The sequence below is a fragment of the Crocuta crocuta genome, unplaced genomic scaffold, assembly GCF_008692635.1.
Source record: "Crocuta crocuta isolate KB4526 unplaced genomic scaffold, BGI_CrCroc_1.0 scaffold118, whole genome shotgun sequence".
NCBI classification, from domain to species: domain Eukaryota; kingdom Metazoa; phylum Chordata; class Mammalia; order Carnivora; family Hyaenidae; genus Crocuta; species Crocuta crocuta.
In genome coordinates this window covers 15,605,990-15,629,018 of record NW_027551558.1, presented here as the reverse complement: position 1 = coordinate 15,629,018, position 23,029 = coordinate 15,605,990, and the positions used below count along the sequence as shown (strand labels likewise).

At 37.8% G+C, this 23,029-nt stretch overlaps 1 protein-coding gene across 14 annotated transcripts in view; it reads left to right on the top strand.

Annotated features, from left to right (window-relative positions):
- Nucleotides 1-23,029, top strand: part of NRXN1 (neurexin 1) — a 1,134,059-nt gene that overhangs the window by 1,089,789 nt on the left and 21,241 nt on the right. For 10 of the 14 annotated variants that reach the window (XM_077749163.1, XM_077749167.1, XM_077749165.1 and 7 more), the window contains one exon: nucleotides 17,172-17,259. In XM_077749163.1, coding sequence (XP_077605289.1) covers nucleotides 17,172-17,259 — 88 coding nt within the window. The remainder of the gene's footprint in view (nucleotides 1-17,171; nucleotides 17,260-23,029) is intronic. The other 4 variants (XM_077749171.1, XM_077749169.1, XM_077749175.1 and 1 more) reach the window with 1 other exon arrangement.

The following is a 23,029-nucleotide window of genomic DNA, read 5'->3' as shown; positions in this document are numbered from 1 at the left end:
GAGAGAGAGAGAATGAGTGTGTGTGTGTGTGTGTGTGTGTGTGTGTGTGTGTGTGTGTGTGTGTTCTGGAAGACGGGTCCAAGTTAGCAGCAAAGTGGATTTTAAAGAACTTCCAGGCTTTGGCAGCTAATAACACTTTGGTGAAGGTTTTGTTGATAACCAAATACAGAAGATAGTGGGGTCCCTTGTGGCCTCATTTTATGTAGGGCACTTTGTATCATGATGGATCATTTGCAGCAAAAGCTTTTGCTAGGAACACTAAAGAACATGCAATCTTAGAAATCCAGGTTTGTTTTTTGCTTTGTGGGGGGTTGTGTGTGTGTGTGTGTGTTTGCTGGTGAATGAATTTTTTTTAAAAAATACTGAATTTGCAAAGTACAATTTTAGAAGGAAAGAGCCTTATAATTTGAAGAGAATTTGTTATGAATTATTTCTTACACCAAATAGATAGCTTTAAAATTGTCCTTTTTTAGTATTCTGTGAATTCTGCTTATGGGGGAAAATACTTTTGTCAAGAGTCACTACTTTTATTGCCTATGAATCATGAAACCATAGTGGAGGATTTAGAATTTAGAAGCAACATTTGAACCATTTAAGAACAGTTGAGGCAGTGATGGTTCAAATGAGATAAAAGGACTTTTTTTTGTATGTCTTCGTGGTAGTGGTGGTGGGTATTGCTTTTGGTGGGAGACTGTTTGAAATAATGACTAGAATTACAGATTTTATCATCTTTCCTGCATTACAAGGTAGGACTCTTTTAAAAAAGATCCTCCACAATTCATTAGACTTAAAGTTTTCTTTAATTGAGCATCCCTAAATAATTATCATGTTTCTTTAAAGATACATTCATTTTGGATGAGAAAATAAAGGTGAAAATTCAGTAGAAAATTTTACAGTTAACTCATATTGAGAGTGCAACTCTGTGTTTACAACAATGGTGAAAATGATTGCTGTTGTATTTGTGTATACAACTTCCCTTAAAGCAGCCAAACTAGTGAGAATGGCTACCTAAGAGCAGATAGTGGATGACTAGATCTCTACATTTGCATAGATAGGTAGCTAAATGGATGGATCGATGGATGGATGGATGGATGGATGGATGGATGGATAGATAGATAGATAGTATTTTGTGATGTCTAGTTGCTATGAGCAACAGAGACAGTTATTTTCAAGCCTTTCAAGACACAATGAATGGCAAACATTGTGTGCCTAGCAATTTGAACCTCCACATATGAACTCGGTTGAATGCTTGAGAGCTAAGATGAAACTCATACACATTCTTGCAAACCATTGCCATGGCAACATACTTAAAATTTCCAAGGTCTGTCTTACTCGGGTTTGCACCTGCAGTTAGCTTATTGTGAAATAAAAAAGAAGCCTTTCCAACTTGAAAATGCTTTGGAATAGTTGGGAGTATGTTTTGAAATAAAGTGGAGTTTAAAAGTTGAAAAGCAAAATAGAACATTCAGGGGAAAAGAGCATTTGCATTCTTCATCCAATATTTAGCTTTTTTTCTCCTCCTACTTCACAATATTCTAGACTAGGGTAAATGTGGATGGTCTACCTATTGTAGTTATTAGGATATTATGGTTTTGCCTACTTTAGTGGAAAAAATCTGCCTCCTGACATGCTAAGTAACATATGTACATGTCCTGTGTAATAATAATGAGGGCAAGAATAGCTAAGATTTATTTAGTATTTATTATGCAACAAGAAGTGTGAAGTACTTCATTGATCATGATTTTCTTAATTCTTACAACTACACTGCTGAGATTGGTACTGCATCCTTCCCATTTTACAAACAAGAGGTTAAATAAATCATCCAAGTTCTAATAACTCCAGATTTAAACTCTGACTCTAATGCTTATGCACCAAATCACTGGGAGCAGTGTTACAGGAAAGGACCTACCACAGACAGCATCTCTCTCTCTACTCAGAATACAGAGTGAATCCTAAATACAGCTAAACCCTTACAGGGCAGCACCAGTTCTACCTATAAGAACAAGCAGACATAGTCCCCAGTCTGTAGGTGGCTTGGTCATGGACAGTAAGGCAGCCACCTTCCTTACTCTATTGCTCATCTCTCTCCCAGCAAAGTCCACTGAAGGAGGTTTGACTTCTATTTGATTCAATCTTGGAAAATAGATTGAGGTATTTGGAGTCTAGTTCCAATAAGGTTCCTTGGACTTGATGAAATGAGAAAAGCCTTGTTGAGAATTATCCTGGTAAAAATGTTACTGAGTGGGTGACTTAGAAATAAACACATAACTTAATAAGAAACTGTATTTTGGAGAAACTAACTGTTCTATGTATGTTAAGCCTTGAGCCTTCCCTGAGTGCTCTTTAGCAGCTGGGCTTTCCTATTTGAGAGATTCTGTGACCCTCTTTTTCTTAGAGCTAGTTTATTATTTCTCAGAATAGTTAGAGAGCCTTGATTATCTGGATTTCTAGCTCAAAGCAGATCAAAGGAGTGATTTTGAAAGGGAAAGGGTATGTATAAAGGCTGACAGTGATAGACCAAAGAGAAAAAGTAGTAAGAGCAGGCAGTGATTAAAAACTAAAAGAGAAGCATGAGGACCTGGGGCACAGGGCATAGGTGTACACTTCCAGCATCTGAGATCACTGCTGTGTTGCAGATTCTGATGTTTCTAACAGTGATACCAAACCATCAAGAAAAGCTTATCTTCTGAACCTTCTGTTTAAAGGTGACACTTCTGTGATTTCAAAAGTTCTCAATATGACAAATGTCATATTTGAGACACAAACTTTTTTTGTGTGTGACTCGAAAGTGTATTTACTGTCCTAAATCAGCAGACATCCCAGCATTCAGAATTAAGTGAATGGGACACGTGTTGCAAGGAAAGGAAAAGTACAGATCGGGGCAGGAGAGGTATGATAGTACGTTGGAGGAAATGTGTCAGAACTGAGTGGAACAGACTGTAAATGCAGGGCTGGGGAGAGAAGAGCCATTCAGGAGAGGACATGGCTAATCACTTAGTCATCCAAGTGTGTTACATGTGAGCTTTACTTATCACAGTGCTTTTAGTGGCCAAAATGATGATGATGATGATGATGATGATGATGATGATGATGATTGATGATGATGATAAGTGAATAGTAGCTGAAGAGGATGTCATTACACAATTGCATAGCCAAATAAAGCACTCAAATACCTGTGGGAAGAGTTCAGTCACAGATTTCACCTAATGAAATGTGTACACAAAAGCAGGCTCTCTAAGAAAGGTCCTAGTCCCCAACAGAAGACAGTTCACAGAATTCTCCTGTAGCATCTGCATGCACGTTCTTCAGACAGTCCTTGGGCTTGGGAGAGGCTGCTGAGTGCTCTCTGGCCTGATGTCACCGTGATGTTGGCAAATGCTATTCCCTGGTATTTGTCAAAGGCCTTGCTTAAAATTTTCAGTAAAACTTGGGGCAGAATGGCAAAAGGCAAATCATGTATGAGAAACTTGGGAAAAGCAGCAAGTGAATCCTGTGCTATTTTTATCTTCCTCTTACCCAAGCATGGAACTGGAAGCAGCGGAGGGAGGGTGATGCCAACTAGATGCAGGGCCAAGAGACAAGAGACAAGCTCTTGTTCCGAGTTCAGTGCTGAGCCAGGTAGTGATTTGATCCCGCACACCTGACCAGGCCACACTGGTTTCCCTCTGTTTCCTATAAGGGAACTGGAACAGGTATCTCAGTGAGTCTTGAAGCTCTGAAACAAAATTTGACGAATTCTAGGTCACATCACACAGCGAGGGAGAAAAGAAGAGCTTCCTGGCTTTTCAGTGTGTTGATGATGTGATTTTTTTTTGAGAGATTTTAAGAAGTGCTCTCCTATCAACTATATAATTTGCTCTGTTTATAAAATATTTAAACATTGAGGTGTGGATTTAAGTTGGAAATTACACTTCCTTTGTGAGGAGAATATCTGTGTCTAAAGAACTTAGGAAATCTCTGTCTTCCAAAACTGTTCTTTCTATGACTATCCTTGAAAGATAGTCCAGAACAAAGGGAAGTTATTGACTCTGTGAGATAATAAGAAATATATGTTTAATCTTTGTCCCCACCTTCTGGCATAGCTCCTAAGTCCCTTGGACTTTCCTGTGTGCCAGGAGCATCTTTTGTTCTAACAAGTCCGTGCTTGGTGGGTGTGTAGATAGTTTTAGAATGAGACAAGTCACTAGAAAGACCAAGCCGTAGTTAGAAGCCTAGAACTTTCAACCCCCACCCCCACCTCCAAACTTCCCAGGAGGGGAGAGGGGTTGAGGATTGTAATCCATCATGCCCACATGATGAAGCCTTCATAAAAACCCCTACATGACAGAATTAGGAGGGCTTCAGAGCTGATAAAGACATGAAGGTGCTGGAGAGGTAGCCCACATGGAGAGGGCATGGAAATTCCATATCCCCCTCCCTCCCCCACCCCCCACATACCCTGCCCTGTGCATCTCGTCCATTTGGCTGTTTCTGAGGTACATCTGTTTAAAATAATCCAGTAACTGAGGGGGAGGGGGGAGATCTCAGTAGTCACTGCAAGTAATAACCTTTCCCCCATGTTGCAGGGAGAGGAAAGTGAGAATATGTACAGAACCAGCTGTGTCTATGTAATAAGTATTGTCAAAATACCTTCTGAGTGCCAGCCACTGTGCTAGACAGGGCCTTTATAGCCCTAGAGTATATAATACTCTGTATAGTCCTGCATAATAGGGATAAACCACTTCATTTGTGCTTAGGAAGGAACCCAGAGAAGTTAGGGAACTTGCCCAAAGTCTCCCTGCTTATAACGGGCAGAGTTGGGACTTCTGCCCTATCTGTCTAACTCACGCCTATGCTCTTTCCATGCTCCGTGTACAGGGAGCAGCTTTCTGCTAATAGACAGCCTTCATTTGCCACATACCTGAAGTTCTCCACACGACGCAAAGTAGAAATGTCTGGCTCTCTGTTATATTCCTCCACTGCATAACGCTTTTAATCAAAGATATTCAATCAATGATTGTAAGTGAACGGATGAATTAGTGAAAGAGCAAATGCATGGAAGAATCAGTCGAAAAGATCTCAATTTTATGAGTGCATTCTGTCCCACACCTATTTCTTGGTCTGAATTTGATGAGTGGTCTCAACCATCAGCCCTTATATTCATACAGTTTATTTTATGAGGAAAATAAAGCTTTCATCTTGTAGTTAGATATATAGTTTCTTTACAATCAAACAGCAGTATTTACAATGCAAGATTATTGTAGTAGAGCTCTGATGGGACAGACAGAATTGGGGAGGGGGAACCCAGAATGATAGTCAACTATTTTTTCTTAGTTTTTTTCTATAAAGCAGACTATATCTTATTGCTTTCTCAAAGGACAGGACTGCTTAATAAAAACAGGCAGACCAACTTATTGCCAGGCATTTTTCGCTTTTCCTTCTTTCTAACTTTCAGTCTTTCCTTCTTTTTAGTTAAAAGTAATGTCACTTCTTGCTATTTCTCTACCATAAATTTCCAGCCATGAGGTATAATGTGGAAACCAGTTATAAAGTTTCATTGTCACTTCTAGAGATGTTAGAGGCAGATAAAATCTTTGAAAAAGTGTGATTTTTGCCACAATTCTCATCTCCCACTCTTAGGAGTCATACTCCTGGAAAATAATCTATAGTTGCTCACTCTTATTTTGAGATTTAATGAGCTGTTACAAATGAGCAATTGTGACAAACATATACCAAAGTGTAGGGAGCTCGGAGAAGATGACCATTAAGAGTAAGGTTATTTGACATGATTCTACGAATTCAAGTGTCAGGTATAATATTACTTCTGTTTCTAAAATCAAAATGAATCATACACTCTGAACTTTATTTATTTCTACCATCATTCTTATCTTCATAAAAGGTTTAGAGTGCGATGACTTTTTCCACCTTTACTGAAGTATAGTTGACAAATAAAAATTGTATACATTTAAGGTATATGATGATGTCTTGATACATATACAGTGGGAAATAATTCACCACAATCAGTGGTGACCGCATTTTAAATCAACTCTATTGAACTCTTGTGATAGATATCTTGGGGATGTTAAGCATGGAAAAAAACTCTATCCCACCTAAGTACATGAAATAAGAAAGCATACATCTAAATAGTTCCCAAGCTTTTAGATTTCAATGTAATTTGGAAAGACAAATACCTCCACTGTTCTGATGTACTAAGAAAATACTTCTGTCTTAACGTGTACTGCTTTATTATTATTATTATTATTATTATTTTGAGAGAACGAATGAGCATACATGCAAGTTGGGGAGAGGGAGGGAGAGAGGAAGAGAGAAAATTCCAAGCAGGCTTTGTGCTGTCAGCCTGAGCCCGTTGCTGGTTTCCATCCCATAAACCATGAGATCATGACCTGAGCTGAAATAGTCAGACACTTAACCAAACGAGCCACTCAGGTGGCCCTAAATTAATTAGTATATTGTTAATTCATAGAGAAGACACAACCATAAGCACTGTTATAACTACAGATACAATCACTATAATAGAGAGCATTATGTGGCAGGAATCACATCTAAAGTACATCTCCTCTTCCCCTGTCAGCTCCTTTCCCTTCCTTCTTCTCCTTCTCCCTCTCTCTTTCTCTCTCTCTCTTTCTGTGCCTCCCTCCCTCCCTCTCCTTTGATTAATAGTGTTTGCTAAGTGATCTGTTTTTCCCACTTACCTGTTCACTTAGATGTTCATTTAGGGCATGCATTAGAAGTAAACTGTGGATGCAGAGGTAAAGTAAATGAAGTTGTCACCTAGGTCCCAGGAAAGTGAGCAAGAAGGAGAACTTGAGAGGATGCCAGTGTCCTTGCATCTGTATAGTGACTCTCCAGGAGATGAGGCCTCGAGAGGAAGAATGACAGTGCCAGGTGTGGATTGGTACTGCCTATCTTGTACATTACCAGTGAGATTGACACATACACTGTAAATAAGCAATGCTAAAATGAATCCTATTCTAATATAAAAGGAATCAGCCCAAGCATAGCAGCATTTATAAGAGGGGTTAGGATAAGAGAAATAGATCCCATTTAACTGAGGGTATACTCAGGATTTCGGGACATGAAAATGAAAGTTATTCAGTTAAGTGGATAGTTGGCTGCCCTCTTTGAGCTCTTCCCTAAACTATTCTCTTTTTTTCTTACATAGTTTATTTTCAAGTTGATTTCCATATAACACCCAGTGCTAATCCCAACAAGTGCCCTCCTCCATGCCCATCACCNATCATTTCATGTGTCTGTTGGCCATCTGGATGTCCTCTTTGGAGAAGTGTCTGTTCATGTCTTCTGCCCATTTCTTCACTGAATTATTTGTTTTTCAGGTGTGGAGTTTGGTGAGTTCCTTATAGATTTTGGATATTAACCCTTTATCTGATGTCATTTGCACTATCTTTTACCATTCCATCAGTTGCCTATTAGTTTTATAGATCGTTTCCTTTGCTGTGCAGAAGCTTTTTATCTTGATGATGTCTCATTAGTTCATTTTTGTTTTGTTTCCCTTGCCTCTGGAAACGTGTTGAGTAAGAAGTTGCTTGCAGCCGAGGTCAAAGAGGTTTTTACCTGCTTTCTCCTCTAGGATTTTGATGGCCTCCAGTCTTACATTTGGGTCGTTCATCCATTTTGAGTTTATTTTTGTGTATGGTGTGAGGAAGTGGTCTAGGTTCCTTTTTCTGCATGTCTCTGTCCAGTTTTCCCAGCACCACTTGCTGAAGAGACTGTCTTTATTCCATTGAATATTCTTTACTGCTTTGTCAAAGATTAGTTGGCCATACATTTGTGGGTCCAATTCTGAGTTCTCTATTCTATTCCATTGGTCTATATGTCTGTTTTTGTGCCATCCCCGGAACTATTCTTTATGGTGTAACATGAAGAGTAAAAATAATTCCTTATTAGTTGCAATAATAACATATAAACATCACATTGTGGGTCCTTGGATATTTCCAAAAGTGCTTTCACACATGTACAATTTGATCCCTAAAACATCCTAGTAAAATAGAGAAATTATTATGATTCACATATACAAATGGATATATATATAAAGAGGATATATATATATATATACTATATATTTACATGTATATAGTACATACTTGCATTGCATATATATTCTTAAGTACTTTTGAGAACACAGAAACCAGTCCAAGATGATGCATATTGCTTACAATCCAGTTTGCAATTTGACTCTGAGCTAGCATTTATTTTCTGTTATTAATCAGCATACTGAAAATTAAACTGCGATAGTTCAAAAGCACACCATTCCAAATATGTATTATTATAAACCAAAGTAGGCACCACATGGAATGAAGTATTCAGCTATGGAAGCTTGGAGTTCCAGTTTAACTATAATGGGAAAAGATTGGATCTTCTCAGTGTGTGAGCAAAATAACATTGTAACATCTGAGCCAGAAAATATTTACTCTCAATCACTGCTTGTTAGAAACGCTCATAAAAGTGCTGCTCAAACATTGGCTTGTTTAGGGGACCTGAGTTTAGAACCTTGCATCTATTCAACTCATGGGTCAAAACAAAACAAAACAAAACAAAACACACCCAGAAAATTAACTTTCTGTTAATAAGTCATCATCATTTCTAGCCACATCCCTATTTCTTGCTGTTTCATACTCCAAGCACTGTTGGATAAAAGTTCTCATATATTCCCTGGTTAAAGGTCTATCAAGAGGACATTGGTTTTGGTACTACCCAGTAGGAAGGAAATGTTTTGGAAAACTAGCTTCCTATGGCTCTTTCTACACCTTTGATTTTGAACTTCCAATTCTAGGGCCATCATGTAAATGAGATTATTCTGATCAATGAATGCATGTCTAGATTATATCTGGAGAAACAACCAGCATTATTAATAGAGGGACCTTTCCATTTATTTATTTTCAAGATATGATAGATAATTTGGCAAAACTCTAATGATGGTTGTGTGAGAGAGACAACAATAAATATCTCATTAGCACTTATGTTGAAAACAATAGTTAATAAGAGAGACCTTGGAAGTTGGAAGGATTTTCATCAGTGAATTAATGAGAAGAGGGACAAAGAGTTCATTGAGTTAGTTTTGTTGTCAAAATAGCCTGCAATGTTCTAAGTCGAGTAGGCAGGAAAAGACTCTAATTTATATTTTTTCTGCCCCCCAAAATTTAGTTGTGCATTTTGTGTAGAACCAAGAGACATGATGGTTAAGTCTTTAAACACACAAGAAAAAGATTACAACAAGCAAATAATGAAGTCTTAGGGTTTACTCCACTTCAAAATAACTGCAATTATATAAATATTTGAATTTTTATAACCAGATTTTTAAAAATTGAACACTAGCATTTATTGTGTTCTCCTTTTAGTGTCACTTAATGTGGTCCCATATTAAGTGGTGCTACCGCTGCATATGTGTGTCTCCTCGTATGTGTCTGTGTGTTTTCTTCATGACAATTTTAGTGGTTACTTAGCTCAAATCCAATAATCCCCTTTGCCATCTTTTAACTTATCTTAAATGTATTTCATTATGTATCTTTATGGACTATATCACATCCTTTAAAGAACAAAATGTTTTTGGATGGATGGATGGGTTGTGAATAGATAGATGGAAGTCATCTGAGATAGGATAAGACATAATCATAGTCTTTTGGGGTCAGTGTAATCTCAGAGTTTTGCTATAATTGTAGCCAATCAAAAACTTTTAGTTTTGTAGCTTCTGTTTCTTGATATTAAAAATGACGAGTTTAGACTAAGGATCACTAAGGTTTGGCCATTGCAAGATGTATGATTGCTTGACTAAAACATGGTTCTATCTCCTAACATGTTAAATGTCAACAATGAAAGCTTGAAGTTTGGAGACGTGTTAGTTGAAACTATTTATCATTGACATTTTATAATTATTTTAAAAAATCTTTTGGGGCATCATTACCAGTAAGGATTTTCAGTTCAACGTGTGTGACAAATTAGTCCATTCAGTCACAGTGGTTAGAGTAGAGGTCCATATGGACTTACCTAGAAGCCTAGATTTGTGTTGTGAACATCTGTCAGTATTCATTTAATTTGGAAATGGCCAAACTCATTTCAGAATTTTGGACTCATGTTCAAAAGCAAGTCAATAGAGAGGGAACACGGTTCGTCACATACATATTCTAATTTCTTTTTTAGCATCTCCACCCCACTACCAGCAGTCTTTGGAGGTCTTATACCCCCGAATTCTAGTTAATGAGAATCCAGGAGAATAGATTATTACAATACCTGTCTAATAGTACAAGGGATATACTATCTTTTTTAAAACATAAATTTAATTTCAAGTTTTCTGACACCAGTTTTCTCCTTTGCAGATTTATACTTTGCATAACTTTGCTAAAATATGATGTTCTTTTTTTGACCAAGCAGAAAGCCTTTTTTTCTTTCTTCCATATTTCCTTTAAATTAATTTTAAAAGCATTATTTCTACATTCCTATCTTCCCTTTTGAGTTTTGCCTATTCAGATGTCCAGTATCAAATGCATATAAAATGCATGTTAAAAATGAGTAAGATATTGTGATCTTTACCATGGTGGAGTTTTTCTATCCAACCCACTTTTACTGTTCTGGAACCATTGCATACATTTTAAATAGTCAAGAAAATCTTAAAGAAAATTGAATGGCTTTCAAGTCTGTCTTTTCCCCCAAGCAGACAGATGATTTATGGTCACTTTTTGTAATAACCTAAGGCATCAATTGGAGGAAAAAAACATTAAAGAAATATGAAAGCTGGCTGTTTTCAGAAATATTTAAGCTTTGCCCTAAATATTCATGAATGGCAATGTTCAAACCTTCAAATTGGGTAAATGAGTGTACAAATGGGTATTTTTTTGACCCTGGACTTAATCATAATGCTCAGAATAATAGCACCTCCACTTGCATTCTGCATAAGCAAGTTGTTAGTGAATATTTAATGAAGTAATAGTTATGGGAGTACTGCTACATTTCAAGAAAACTAAGCCATTTGAATTGAATTGATTGTTATTTGTATCAGTGAGTGATTTGTTCCTGTACTTTAGAATAGAGTAGGTACAATAAGTTATTTGCAGGTGGGAACTACAATTTATACCTTGCTATGCAGTGACCATATTTTGTTCCCAGCAGAGAACACTATGTATACATGAGGTATACATGAGGTGTTTTCTTTTTGTTGGTGTCTAATTGAGTCTCACTTTTTTTGTTATTCATGTGTTGGAGCTAAAATTCATGCTTCCCATTTTAGATCTCAGCTCATTGCTTTTATTTTTGTTAGATTAGTTAGCCATGGAATTGACATCTTTATGTAGCATCTACTACTCAGAGAAATAATCTACAAGTAAGATCCCAAAACTTGACTGAGATCATGAAAACTACCATAAAAGTCTCTATGCAGAGACTCTAAACTCATTTTGTACCTTTAATAGGTTTGTTGATTTTAAAAATTTTTAAAATGTTTGTTTATTTTTGAGATAGAGAGACAGAATACAAGCATGGGAGGGGCAGAGAGAGAGGGAGCCACAGAATCTGAAACAGGCTTCAGGCTCTGAGCTGTCAGCACGGAGCACAACATAGGGCTTGAACCCACAAACCATGAGATCATGACCTGAGCCAAAGTCAAACGCTTAACCAACTGAGCCACCCAGGTGTCCAATAGGATTGTTGATTACCTAAAATTGCCAGTTTGATGTAACTTTATTAGTTTGATTTGGTCAAATAGACTCATGGTTTGGAAATTGTATATATGTATTACAACTGTGTTATTTTTCTGCGGTTTTCCTCTTTGCAAATATTGCACTTCCCCCACCCCCTAGAAACCTCTTGTCTTATAAATTATTAGTGCAATGCATTGGGCCTTGGCTTGTGCATCCTGTAACACTTATTCTGAATTCCAACTTTTTTTTTTTTTTCATGAAAATGTGCCTAGCAGTAAGTGTTTTCTGGAGAAACTGTCAGCTTCAATCCTGAAATCCAGACACAAATGCTCTCTCTCCTCCAAAACAGCTTCATATAGACAAAAGTATCAGCGAGAACAAGTGTCCATCAATTAGCAAAACATGTCTCATATCAGCTAGATCCACATTCACCCCTATCTGTGTTGTCTCAATTCAGTTTAGATATTGATCACAGCAGTGAAAGCTTTGGGTAAATAATGCTATACAAGTGAGCACCATTGCTTGAGATATTTTTCAGTGTTGTATTTGGATATGTAGCCATATATGCTCTTGTTTAGAAATAAAGTTTCAATCACAATTGTAGAGTAAATCATGAATTTCTTTGTGGACATCAAACTCATAGTGGACATAGTTTTGCATAGTGCAATTTGTTATTTTGTCCTAATAGATTTTTCTTGTAGGGATTCTCATCAGAATGTATCTGTCTTCAGTAAAGCTGTTTATTGTGAGATGCTGTTCTTAGTAGAGATATAGCATTACAGACTAAGTTTATACTCTCGTCATATCTTTTTACCACACAGATATGCATTTGTGCTGTATTTTAAAAAGTGACACTGGAGTGCCTGGGTGGCTCAGTCAGCTAAGTGTCTAGCTCTTGATTTTGACTCAGGTCATGATCTCACAGTTTGTGGGATCAAGCCCTACATCAGGCTCCGCTCATAGTACAGAACCTGCTTGGGATTTTCTCTCTCCCTCTCTCTCTGCCCCTTCCTCAGTTGCTCTCTAAATAATAAACTTTTAAAAAAAGTGATAGCAACTGAATATGCAGTGAATTCCACCATTAGATTTGGGGGGAGGATGTCTGTAAGTAAGAAAAAAAAGAACAAAAATACACCAGTTTCTCTACTTTTTAACCCACCAAATGGTGTCTCTGGAATAACCCTGTCTGTTAAAGAAATTAAATAAGTTGATATAACTTCTTACTACACACATCCTTTTTCCTACCCATCCTGATGACAGTTTTATCTTCTGTATCATGTTGGTGTTTTTCCATAGAGCATGATGAGTTACGTTTCAGTGCCTTTATTTCTTGAATTCTGTTCACATCATTTTTTCCCCTAAAGGTAAGGAGAACTAGGTATTTTTAGCAGACATTTTGAACAAGTACGGATGCTGCTGCGTGAATGTACAGGCCACTCTGAATTAGGGAAGACCAACATGGCACTTTGACCTGTGAGTGGTTAAATGCACAGTTAGGGACATTTATCTAAATGGACATTTATGTAAAGCTAATGCTTTTGCTTGATTACTCTTCTGTCTCTTTCAGCAGGTTGTCTCTTTTCTGCAAAAGGTTATAAACATCAGGGAAAGTATACTGAAGAATAGAATTGATTAATGTGACATATTTGAGTTTCTTTCTACCACTCTCTCAACAGCATGTCATAGAAAGACAGCTCCAAACATAGTGAATTAAATTTAAATTACACGGCGTTGACTAGAAGATTGTTTAGCTAATTCAGCCTCCAAAATGAAACTTGATTTTTTTCCCTATATTGGAGCCATTTCCTGATTTTTCATAGAGTGACAATTTCTGCCAAGTCATCTATTGATTTGAGATCTTTTGTTCAGAAGACTATTGCTGGTTTTCCATTTTTGAGAGAAAAAAAACATGAAAAACAAGGACGTATATTCATTATACCAGGAAAAGAACAATAAAAATTAAAATACAGTTTTACAATAACGTCACGTTTGTATGGTGATTTTTTCCTACCATGAGAGGGCTGTAAGAGATACTATTTATTTTATGACATTTTTTGTTATTTTAGGTACTATGTTTTGTGAAAGATAACACTGAGAACATTCTCACACTTTCTGTTTATTGTGGAATTATTCCAGAAGAATGTAGGAAATAGGTCAACTTTTTAAAGAAAATTTAACTTGGGTGGCCTAAATAATATAGTCTGCATGCAACACTGTCCACTGAGTCACACATTTTAGCCCATGAATTTATTTTGAGAAGCAGCCTTCGTTATTTATATTTGATGTTTGACTTCTGATTCAGAATGTAAAACTAGGCAGTGAAAGATGGAAGCTTAGTTCAACAAAGTACCAATATAGCTACTGTATTTTGATATAACTACTTACATGAGAGGTGAAAAGTTGAAAATAATTCACAAAAACAACTTCTGGCTTAATGTCTTAAATTATATAAATCCAGTGCCAGAAAAGATTAAATCGGTGATACATTTATTGAAATAATAACAATAATGTTGATAGTATCACAACTTTTATAAGCATTGGCAAAGTGGTCCTATTGTTGTGACTAATCCTTACAACAATAGGTACTATTGTGCTCTCCATTTTATTCACATGTGAAAAATTACTTCTTTTTTTTTCCTAGGAGAGAGAGAGACAGCGTGAGCAGGGGAGGGTCAGAGAGAGAGGGAGTCATAGACTCTGAAACAGGTTCCAGGCTCTGAGCTGGCAGTCAGCACAGAGCCCGACGCGGGGCTCGAACCCACGAACCGCGAGATCATGACCTAAGCGAAAGTTGGACGCTTAACCGACTAAGCCACCCAGGCGCCCCTTCACATGTGAAAAATTACTTCTAAAGCAAGGTTCTCCACCTCCACACCACTGACCTTGTGGCTCATAAAATCCTTTGCTGTGGAAGAACTGTCATGTGCATTTTAGGATGTTAAGCAGCTTCCCTGGTCTTTGCTCATCAGATTCCAGTAGGAGCAGACTGCCCCACCCACCCCCTGCCCAGTTGTGACANCACCCTCCCTCCCCAGCTGAAGGAGAGAGAGGGGGCAATATCACTGTTGGGGTGCAAAGCACTGGGTTAGAGAATCTATTCTCATTGCCAAGTACTATTCCATTGTATATATAAAAGACATCTTTTTATCCATTCATCAGTTGATGAACATTTAGGCTCTTTGCATAATTTGGCTATTGTTGAGAGCATTGCTATAAACATTGGGGTGCAATGGAGTACTGCTTGGCGATGAGAAAGAATGAAATCATGCCATCTGCAGCAACATGGATGGAACTGGAAGGTATTATGCTGAGTGAAATAAGTCTGTCAGAGAATGACAGATATCATGTTTTCACTCATACGTGGATCTTGAGAAACTTAACAGAAGACCATGGGGGAGGGAAAGGGGAAAAAATAGTTACAAAAATAGTTACAAAAAATAGAGAGAGAGGGAGGGAGGGAGGCAAACCACAAGAGACTGTTAAATACCGAGAACAAACTGAGGGTGGAAGGAGGGGTGAGGGCAAAGGGAAAATGGGTGATGGGCATGGAGGAGGGCACTTGTTGGGATGAGCCCTGGGTGTGGTATGTAAGACAATTTGACAATGAATTATATTTAAAAAAAGAATCTATTCTCATCCTAGTCTTCCCCCTGTCAAGAAGAGAACAACAACCCTATACTGATTTTATCAATAGAGTTAAAATTCCTCAAGGAAAATGAGAAATTCTCTTGTAACCTTGAAAGTAGCTTGAACGAGTATCTACTGTGGTTGAGAAAAAAAGTAGCCTTCCACTTGAAGTTGGCTTTAAAAGAAAAAAACAAGGCAGATAATCTGCTCTGGGGTGAACTGGAACAATTGACCTGCATGGCCTCATAATCCAATAAGTTGCTATTATCAAGTCAGTTTGGATGTTATCCTGCAAAATGTGCTCATGCCACGAGGAGGCTGGGTTCTGCCTTTTAAAGCTCACTTTAATGAAAGATACCTGCGTGACCATCACAGCAATTGCTGCTGGTTATCCTTGACATGAACAGTTCCAGTTTCAGGGCCACTGGTATTTTGAACTCCCTCTTTTAAAATAGCAGCAGCAAAATAAATGCATCCAGTCTCCCTTAATTCCAGTCTCAGGGGGATTAAGAACAAAATAACATGAAACCATCTCAAAATGCTATTTAAATACTCGTGTTTATTTAAAGGTACCTCATGAAGTATTAAGATCTGAACAAATTCTTTATCTTTCAGTAGAGCCCCTGTACTCGGAAGAATTTTAGGCTGAGTTCTTGTCAAAAAAGTGTATCATCCTTTATCTTCATTTTTCAAAATGGCAGAGTTTTCCAGACATTTATTTATTTATAGTTTAATCTCTGACTATATTAAGTGCTCCCTTAATCATAATAAGTCATACCATAGTTCTTTTTTTTCTTCAACGTAGGATCTCTGTATATTATTGTAATTCCATTTTTAAATAAGGATTTCATCAGGGTTGGTGTTCTGGGTATTGTCTAAACAATTATAATCCCCTTAATCCTTAACCGATGTAATGAAATATTTTCTATCATATACATTGAGTCCTTTACTTAACCATTAGCCAAATCAGATGCAAACCTTCACAGTTTCCATGCAATATCTATTCTGAGTTTACTGCTGCTTGTAAGTGGCATTAAAGAACAACCTTTGGTGCTTGTAAATGATGATGTGATGAACCGCTAGGATTTACATACTCTCCTTTTCATTACAGTGATGGTTATCTTTTTCGCTGTAAGTGCAATGAAGCAACTAGAATGTCACAGAGAAAACTATCACCTCTATCCTCTTGCTGTAAAAATCATCCCTCTGTATGCTTCTCATTTATTATGAAACCTTAATGATGAAAAGGACAATGGTGAAATGATATCTGCTACCCTAATATTGCAAAACTAAGAATCAGGTGTGAAATCTCCCCATCCCCAGTCCCTTAAATGGATGATATTTGCTTCCCTTCAATGCATCAGTGAGATGTATTCTCTACTTAATCTGTGTTTCCTGATAATGACAAGCTATAGCTCAAAGATTCATCAAATTCTACCTGGTCGTGAATATAAAAGGTTATAGCTGTTCTGCTTTTAGGAAGCCAAGCACAAGTACTGCATAAAGCCTACTGATGCATACTTTGTAGCACTCCAGGGTTGTAATAAATTTCGAGTCATCTGCTTCTGCCAGGTTGTTTGAATCATCTGTATGCTACTGGGTACAGCTATTCTGTGCAGTTGAATGGATGGGTATCTACAGGTGGGCTGCCACCATTTCCGTGCCCTTATGTAAAATAAGCTGTAATCAAGTTTCTACAAATACGTGGATTCTTCCATGAGAGATCTAAAATAGGTTGAAAAAATGTAGGCTCTGTGTCCTCGGGAAGAGAAATAACGAATTGGGTTTTGCAACCTATCAGGAAAACACAAATGCGTTTCAGTTGTCAGCGAGACAAAGATTAGAGTATCTCTTTGATCCCTTGAAATTAATCTACTCAATGTGATTTTTTCACAGACCACAGATGACATCCTTGTGGCCTCAGCAGAATGTCCCAGCGACGATGAGGACATTGACCCCTGTGAGCCGAGCTCAGGTGGGTTAGGTTAGTCGACTTTTTTTCTTACTTTTTTTGCTTTACTATAAATCTTTGTTGCATGCTATAGTCCTTAGAAGAGGCTTGCATTTATTTCTAGAAGTCCACCCCATTAAACAATGCCTCATTGTGAGATAAGGGGTTTTGCTTTTTGCATGGATAAATTTCCCCACATTTATTAGAAAACAAATTTTAAAAACAAACCCCACCAAGATTATGTATTTCAGAAGAAGCAATGGGGGACAGCACACAAGGCTGATACCTTACCGTTCACATTACATTAACTCACAATGTAATTTTTGTGTATAACGGTATAATAGGCTTTCCCTTGGGTCACCTGTAGTAAAATTGTAAAGCTTAAAAATTGCACTGCGTTATGGAGAATTATTTGACCTTTCTACTGACAAAAAGTCCCCACTACTCACTCTGCCAGCAAATTATCTTAAGTGATAAATTTCTGAATTTCAGAAGTAAGAGTATTATGGCAGTAGTAAAACAAACAGCAGGTAGAATCCTTGATACATTGAATAGAGAAATATTTGAGTCTTGCCGTGTCTCCCTAAAATTTAAGTTGATGCATTTTAGCTCTAGCTGATGCATAATTTCTCCTCCTTCTTTGTGATAATGGCATGACTGCCTAACACACAAATACTATTTCCAAAGCAGTTCTGTACCTGGAAGTGGTGCCTATGAACTCTGAAAATGAATGAATCATAGGGTGGGTTTGCTTCCAGATATTCATAATACCAAATATCAGGGTCATTTCCATGAGTTTCCTCTGTAAAGGAGTGTTTCTTCAAATTCAATAATTTTCTTCTTTAGGTGAACAAAGGGAGTAAGATAAATATAGACTAACCACTCAGTTAACTCATGACCTCTGTAGCTGTCATGCGGAATCGCAGAAGAACTTCCTGTCACCATAAAATTACGAATTTATATTCTTCTGAGGAATATCGCTTTAAAATAAATCTATTCATTTTGATATATGGATTTAAAAAAGGGTTCAGGATGCATATCTTGCATCTTCTTTTGAATATCACAACCCACTGACTGTAGCCACACACTCTAAGCACTTGGAGCCGCTACTGGGGCCCAGAAGGGAGCTTCTCACCTTTCAGCTGGAGAAGGTCAGAAGATGCAGACGTGTTGTGTTCTTGTCCCCTTTCCTCTGGCCTTTATCAATCAAAAAATGTTGGCCTCTAGAATGTACTTAGAACTCTGATGATCATCCATTTCATTCCTCTGGTTTTTTGGTCTCCACAGTAATTCCCTTTTGGCTGTCTGGACAGATATGGTCGCTTCATGATAGGATCCTAGGCTCCTTTGCCAAGTTCCTTTTTCACTGGTATTCTCATTCTTTCTGTGTTTGTGAAAAAATAATAAGTTGTTTCTTGTCCATTACATAAGCCCCATTTCTTTGCCTTCCCCTTCCCTAAATTCTTCTTTATTTCTCTTACTTTCACATGACCAATCATGACCTCCTGTTTTATATCTGGTTTTCGCTAAGATCCTCCAGCCTGGATTGTTCATAAAACAAAGCCTGGTGTTGGGTTGTACATTGAGTGTGTGCGTGTGTGTGTGTGTGTGTGTGTGTGTGTGTGTGTTTATATTTGTATTTGATTTTGCTTTCCTAATTAGCATTTTCTAGAGAGAAATTGATTTTTGCAGTATATTTCACTATATTAGCATAGTGCTGAAAACAGTATAGATTATTACTAATTACAGTACTTGCTGTACTTGGTTTTCCTCTGGTCTGAATCTTTCTTTCGCTAACTGAGTATAGGCCATCATCCTCTGTGTATATATAGCATCCTCACCCTGCATACCTAGTAAATTCAGTAGGAGAACTCTAATTACACTTAAAATTGTTGCTTTTTTTTTTTTTTTTGATCTTGAGCACAGCTAAGTGATCCATTTCTTCTCACCATTGCTTATAGTCTTACTAGCCATTCTTTATAGACTAGTTTACCGCCTTCCCCTTTCTCTGGGGACACTGGCTCTAACAACAGGGCTGTGGGTGGCAGGGAGGAGAAGGGGGGAGGGAAAGAGAGAGATTACCCTTTTGTCATCCTCTCTCCTATTTATTCACTTGATTTGTGGCTGTTTTGTCAAATACTATAGCTTGATGGAAAGTGAGGAACAGTTTGTCAATAGCCATACTCTAGACAATAATCGTTCTGTCCCATTTCCTTCACCACACTTACCACTGTACGAATCTTGTTTGCTTACTTGTTACTTGTTCATTACTGTACAGCTTGCATGCCCCACAAGAAAGTAAGCTCCATGAAGCAGGAACCCTGTTTGTCTCCCTGCATGGATTTGTTGTGCAAATTTTAATTTTGTTTCGCTGCATCAGTGTGTTGTCCAATATACAAGGCACAGCAGCTACTGAGTGTATGTAATGACAGCTCCTTCGGTACTGTTGCACCAAGCCTGCTGGAACCTTCCGTCTTCTCCCTCCTTGTTTCTTTCTACACTCCATAGTTTTCAATTCATCAGTTCTCTTAAGGCTTACACTTCAAATTCTGTCACTCCAATGTCATCTTTCTTTGTAGGCTTTCCTTATGATCTTACCTCTCCTTGATAGTGTATTTCATGAATGGTTTCTCTTTCTATATTACATTTTGTAAGTGAGAGCTCTTTCTTTCATTGGCTTTTTCTGTCCCATTCCTTATGATTTTTTTCACACCCATCTTTAATAATTCATGCTGTGTTGCTCTTTTGGCAGACTTGGCTCTGTGTGACAGCTTCTTAGAAGTCCAGAGTGTATATGATTTTTTTTCTATTTTCCAACTGTTTTTTTTTTACTAGCAGTGGTTTTTCAAAATCATATGCTAATCTGAATATTGTTTCATTATAGGATGCTCCTCCTGCACATCTTTGTTTCTCAATGTAATGATGTGCTGGTTTTCTTAAATATGTTTTTCTTGTTTGCTTTTCATCTTGAATACCAACATAAAATAACATGGATGAAAATTGTAGATGCTGATGTTATTAGACTTTAGATACTGTTAGATATAATGACAGAAATCATTTCACATATCAGCAGGTCATATTTTGGGAAACTTATTTTTTTAAATGTTTTTTATTTATTTTTGAGAGAGAAAGAGAGATAGTATGAGCAGGGGAAGTTCAGAGAGAGAGAGGGAGACACAGAATCTGAAGCAGGATCCAGGCTCTGAGCTAGCCGTCAGCATAGAGCCCGACGCGGGGCTTGAACCCACGAACCGTGAGTTCATGACCTGAGCGAAAGTCGGATGCTTAACCGACTGAGCCACCCAGGCGCCCCAGGAAACTGATTTTTAAGAAAAGTAACATACTGAGCTAAATATTCAGAAATGGATGTATCTGCTATGTACATTTCCTAATCCTGAAACAAGTGAAAGAAGATATTTTTTGTAAAAAGATGCATAATTACTTTTCAGATATTCTGGCCAAATCTTTGTATTTCACACCAGTGTCTTTCAGACTCCCTGAATATTTACATGTGAAGGTTCTCTAATCACCCAAACCCACCCTCTCTTCAAAAAATGGCTTCTTCTGTGAAAATGGGTTATGATCATTTACGTGCCTTCCTAAGGCTATTAATAAAAGAGGAAAATTCTGGCATTTTCAACACAAGTAAATTTTGCCTTTTATCAAGTGTTTGATAAATTTGACTTAGTATGTGGTTCTACTCAAAACTCTTAAGAGGGAAGTTGTATATTTGGTGGATTATCAATTTCACCATTGATCAAGTAGTATTGAGTCCTCCTTTGCCCACCCACTGTTCTGTTCAGCTCCAGGAACAAAAATAAAGTTTATACCTTTAGTCTCATCCTACAAAAGGGCCTCTTTCATTCTCTCCCGGATGTTGTCAGTTATTCTTGATGATTGCTGGACTCTTCATCTTTAACATTAAGATATTGCCTATTTTTCCTGTTGTTGCAAGGATTAAAACAAATATATTTAAGGCACCGGCTGCGATGCCTGGCATGAATTAGAGCATAAGTGGTGGCTTTTCATTTTCCCAATTTAGTTACATAAAAAAAGAATATTCAAGCTATTTTTTCCCTATTACATAATGCTGTTACTTTTCCTGGCTGCAAATTGGTGGGCAACTGATGAAACCACTCAGGCCTCCTGGTGGGAACTGTACATGTTGAATCTGGATCAGCAGCAACCCCCTAGGTGAGAACACATGGAACTCAGTGATGCTTGATTCCAGCAACAGTGTCCTGCATGGTTAGCATTGAGTGACAGCTTCCCACTGGTATAAGCTTAGTATTTTAGAAAATGAGAGGGGCGCCTGGGTGCCTCAGTCGGTTAAGTGTCCAACTTCGGCTCAGGTCATGATCTCATGGTTCGTGCATTCAAGCCCTGCATCAGGCTCTGTGCTGAATGCTTGCTCAGAGCCTGGATCCTGCCTAAGATTCTGTGTCACCTTCTCTTTCTGCCCCTCTACCACTCATGCTGTGTCTCACTCTGTCTCTCAAAAATAAGTAAATGTTAAAAGAAAACTAGAAAATGAGAGTGTAGCTCTACAATTTAGGTCTGATTGAACCCCAACTTTTAGAAGGACAGGTGGAAAGCTAAAACAGCCAGTGATAACTAGGTCACAGGCCACCATTGCTCTGAAATGCCTGGTTTTGGCTGCCTGGACACGTAACAAGTGGATGAGATTTTCTTCATACTTCTTCTCAAAAAGACTGGCAACCTCTGTGCCTTTCCCTCGGCCTAGAGATATGGTTGTTAGATTAAATGAATATATGGAAAGCATGTTGTAGAACAGTGTCTTGGTCCTAATACACGCTATGAGTGTTTGCTGTTATTCTTCTTTGTATTATATAAATATACATATTTTGCAAGACCTCTTTTTTTTTTCACTCGAACATAAGGCTTTGTAAAGCAGACTTCTACGAAGTCTTATATTTGTGATTCACTTAGTAAGCTGACAAAATGACACCCCTGCAAACACATTCCAAAATGGTCCTTAATCCTGTCCATACATCTTAGTTTTGAGCCCCTCTTCTAAAGACCCCTTTCTCAAAACTCCTGAAGAAATTAGAAGAGGCAATTTTTTAAAGTTTATTGATTTATTTGTGAGAGAGAGAGAGAGACAGAGAGCGAGCAGGGTGGGGCAGAGAGGGAGTTATAGAATCCCAAGAAGAGTCTGTGCTGTTAACGAGCAGCCCGACAGGGGATCAAAACCAGGAATTATGAAATCATGACCCATGCCTTACTGAGATCAAGAGTCAGATGCTCAACTGACTGAGCACCCGGGTGCCCCTGGAAGAGGTGATTTTTATGCTGATATTTACTACTATAAATGAAGAGAATGATGCACTTTGGTGTGGGAACTTCCTGATGAATAAATTGTCACTTGTTACAGAGGAAACAGGACCAGCTTCCTGTTTCCTGGGAGTACTGCTTAGGAAGGACAATTTCCTCTTAGATTTATAATGCTAAAAATGATTTGTCTATGCTCATTATGTATGTGTGTGGGGATGGGGAGGAGCTAATGGCATAATGGGCCACTTTCAGATAAAATTTGCCAAATGAGAAAAAGAAAAGCTTACTGAATAATAAAAAATCTGGTAGTTATAGAAGAAAAAGATCATCATTTTTGTGGCAATCTCTTAAGCATTAGCTAAACTAATGGGGATAAGGTGATCAGTATAGCCCCTCAAAGGATACCTGTTGATTGCTCATCAGTTGGATGATTGGGGTTTAGGTTATAGGAGTAATGATAGATAACAGAAATAACTTGTTTTTAGTTGGAGATTTATTCTGTGTTCAT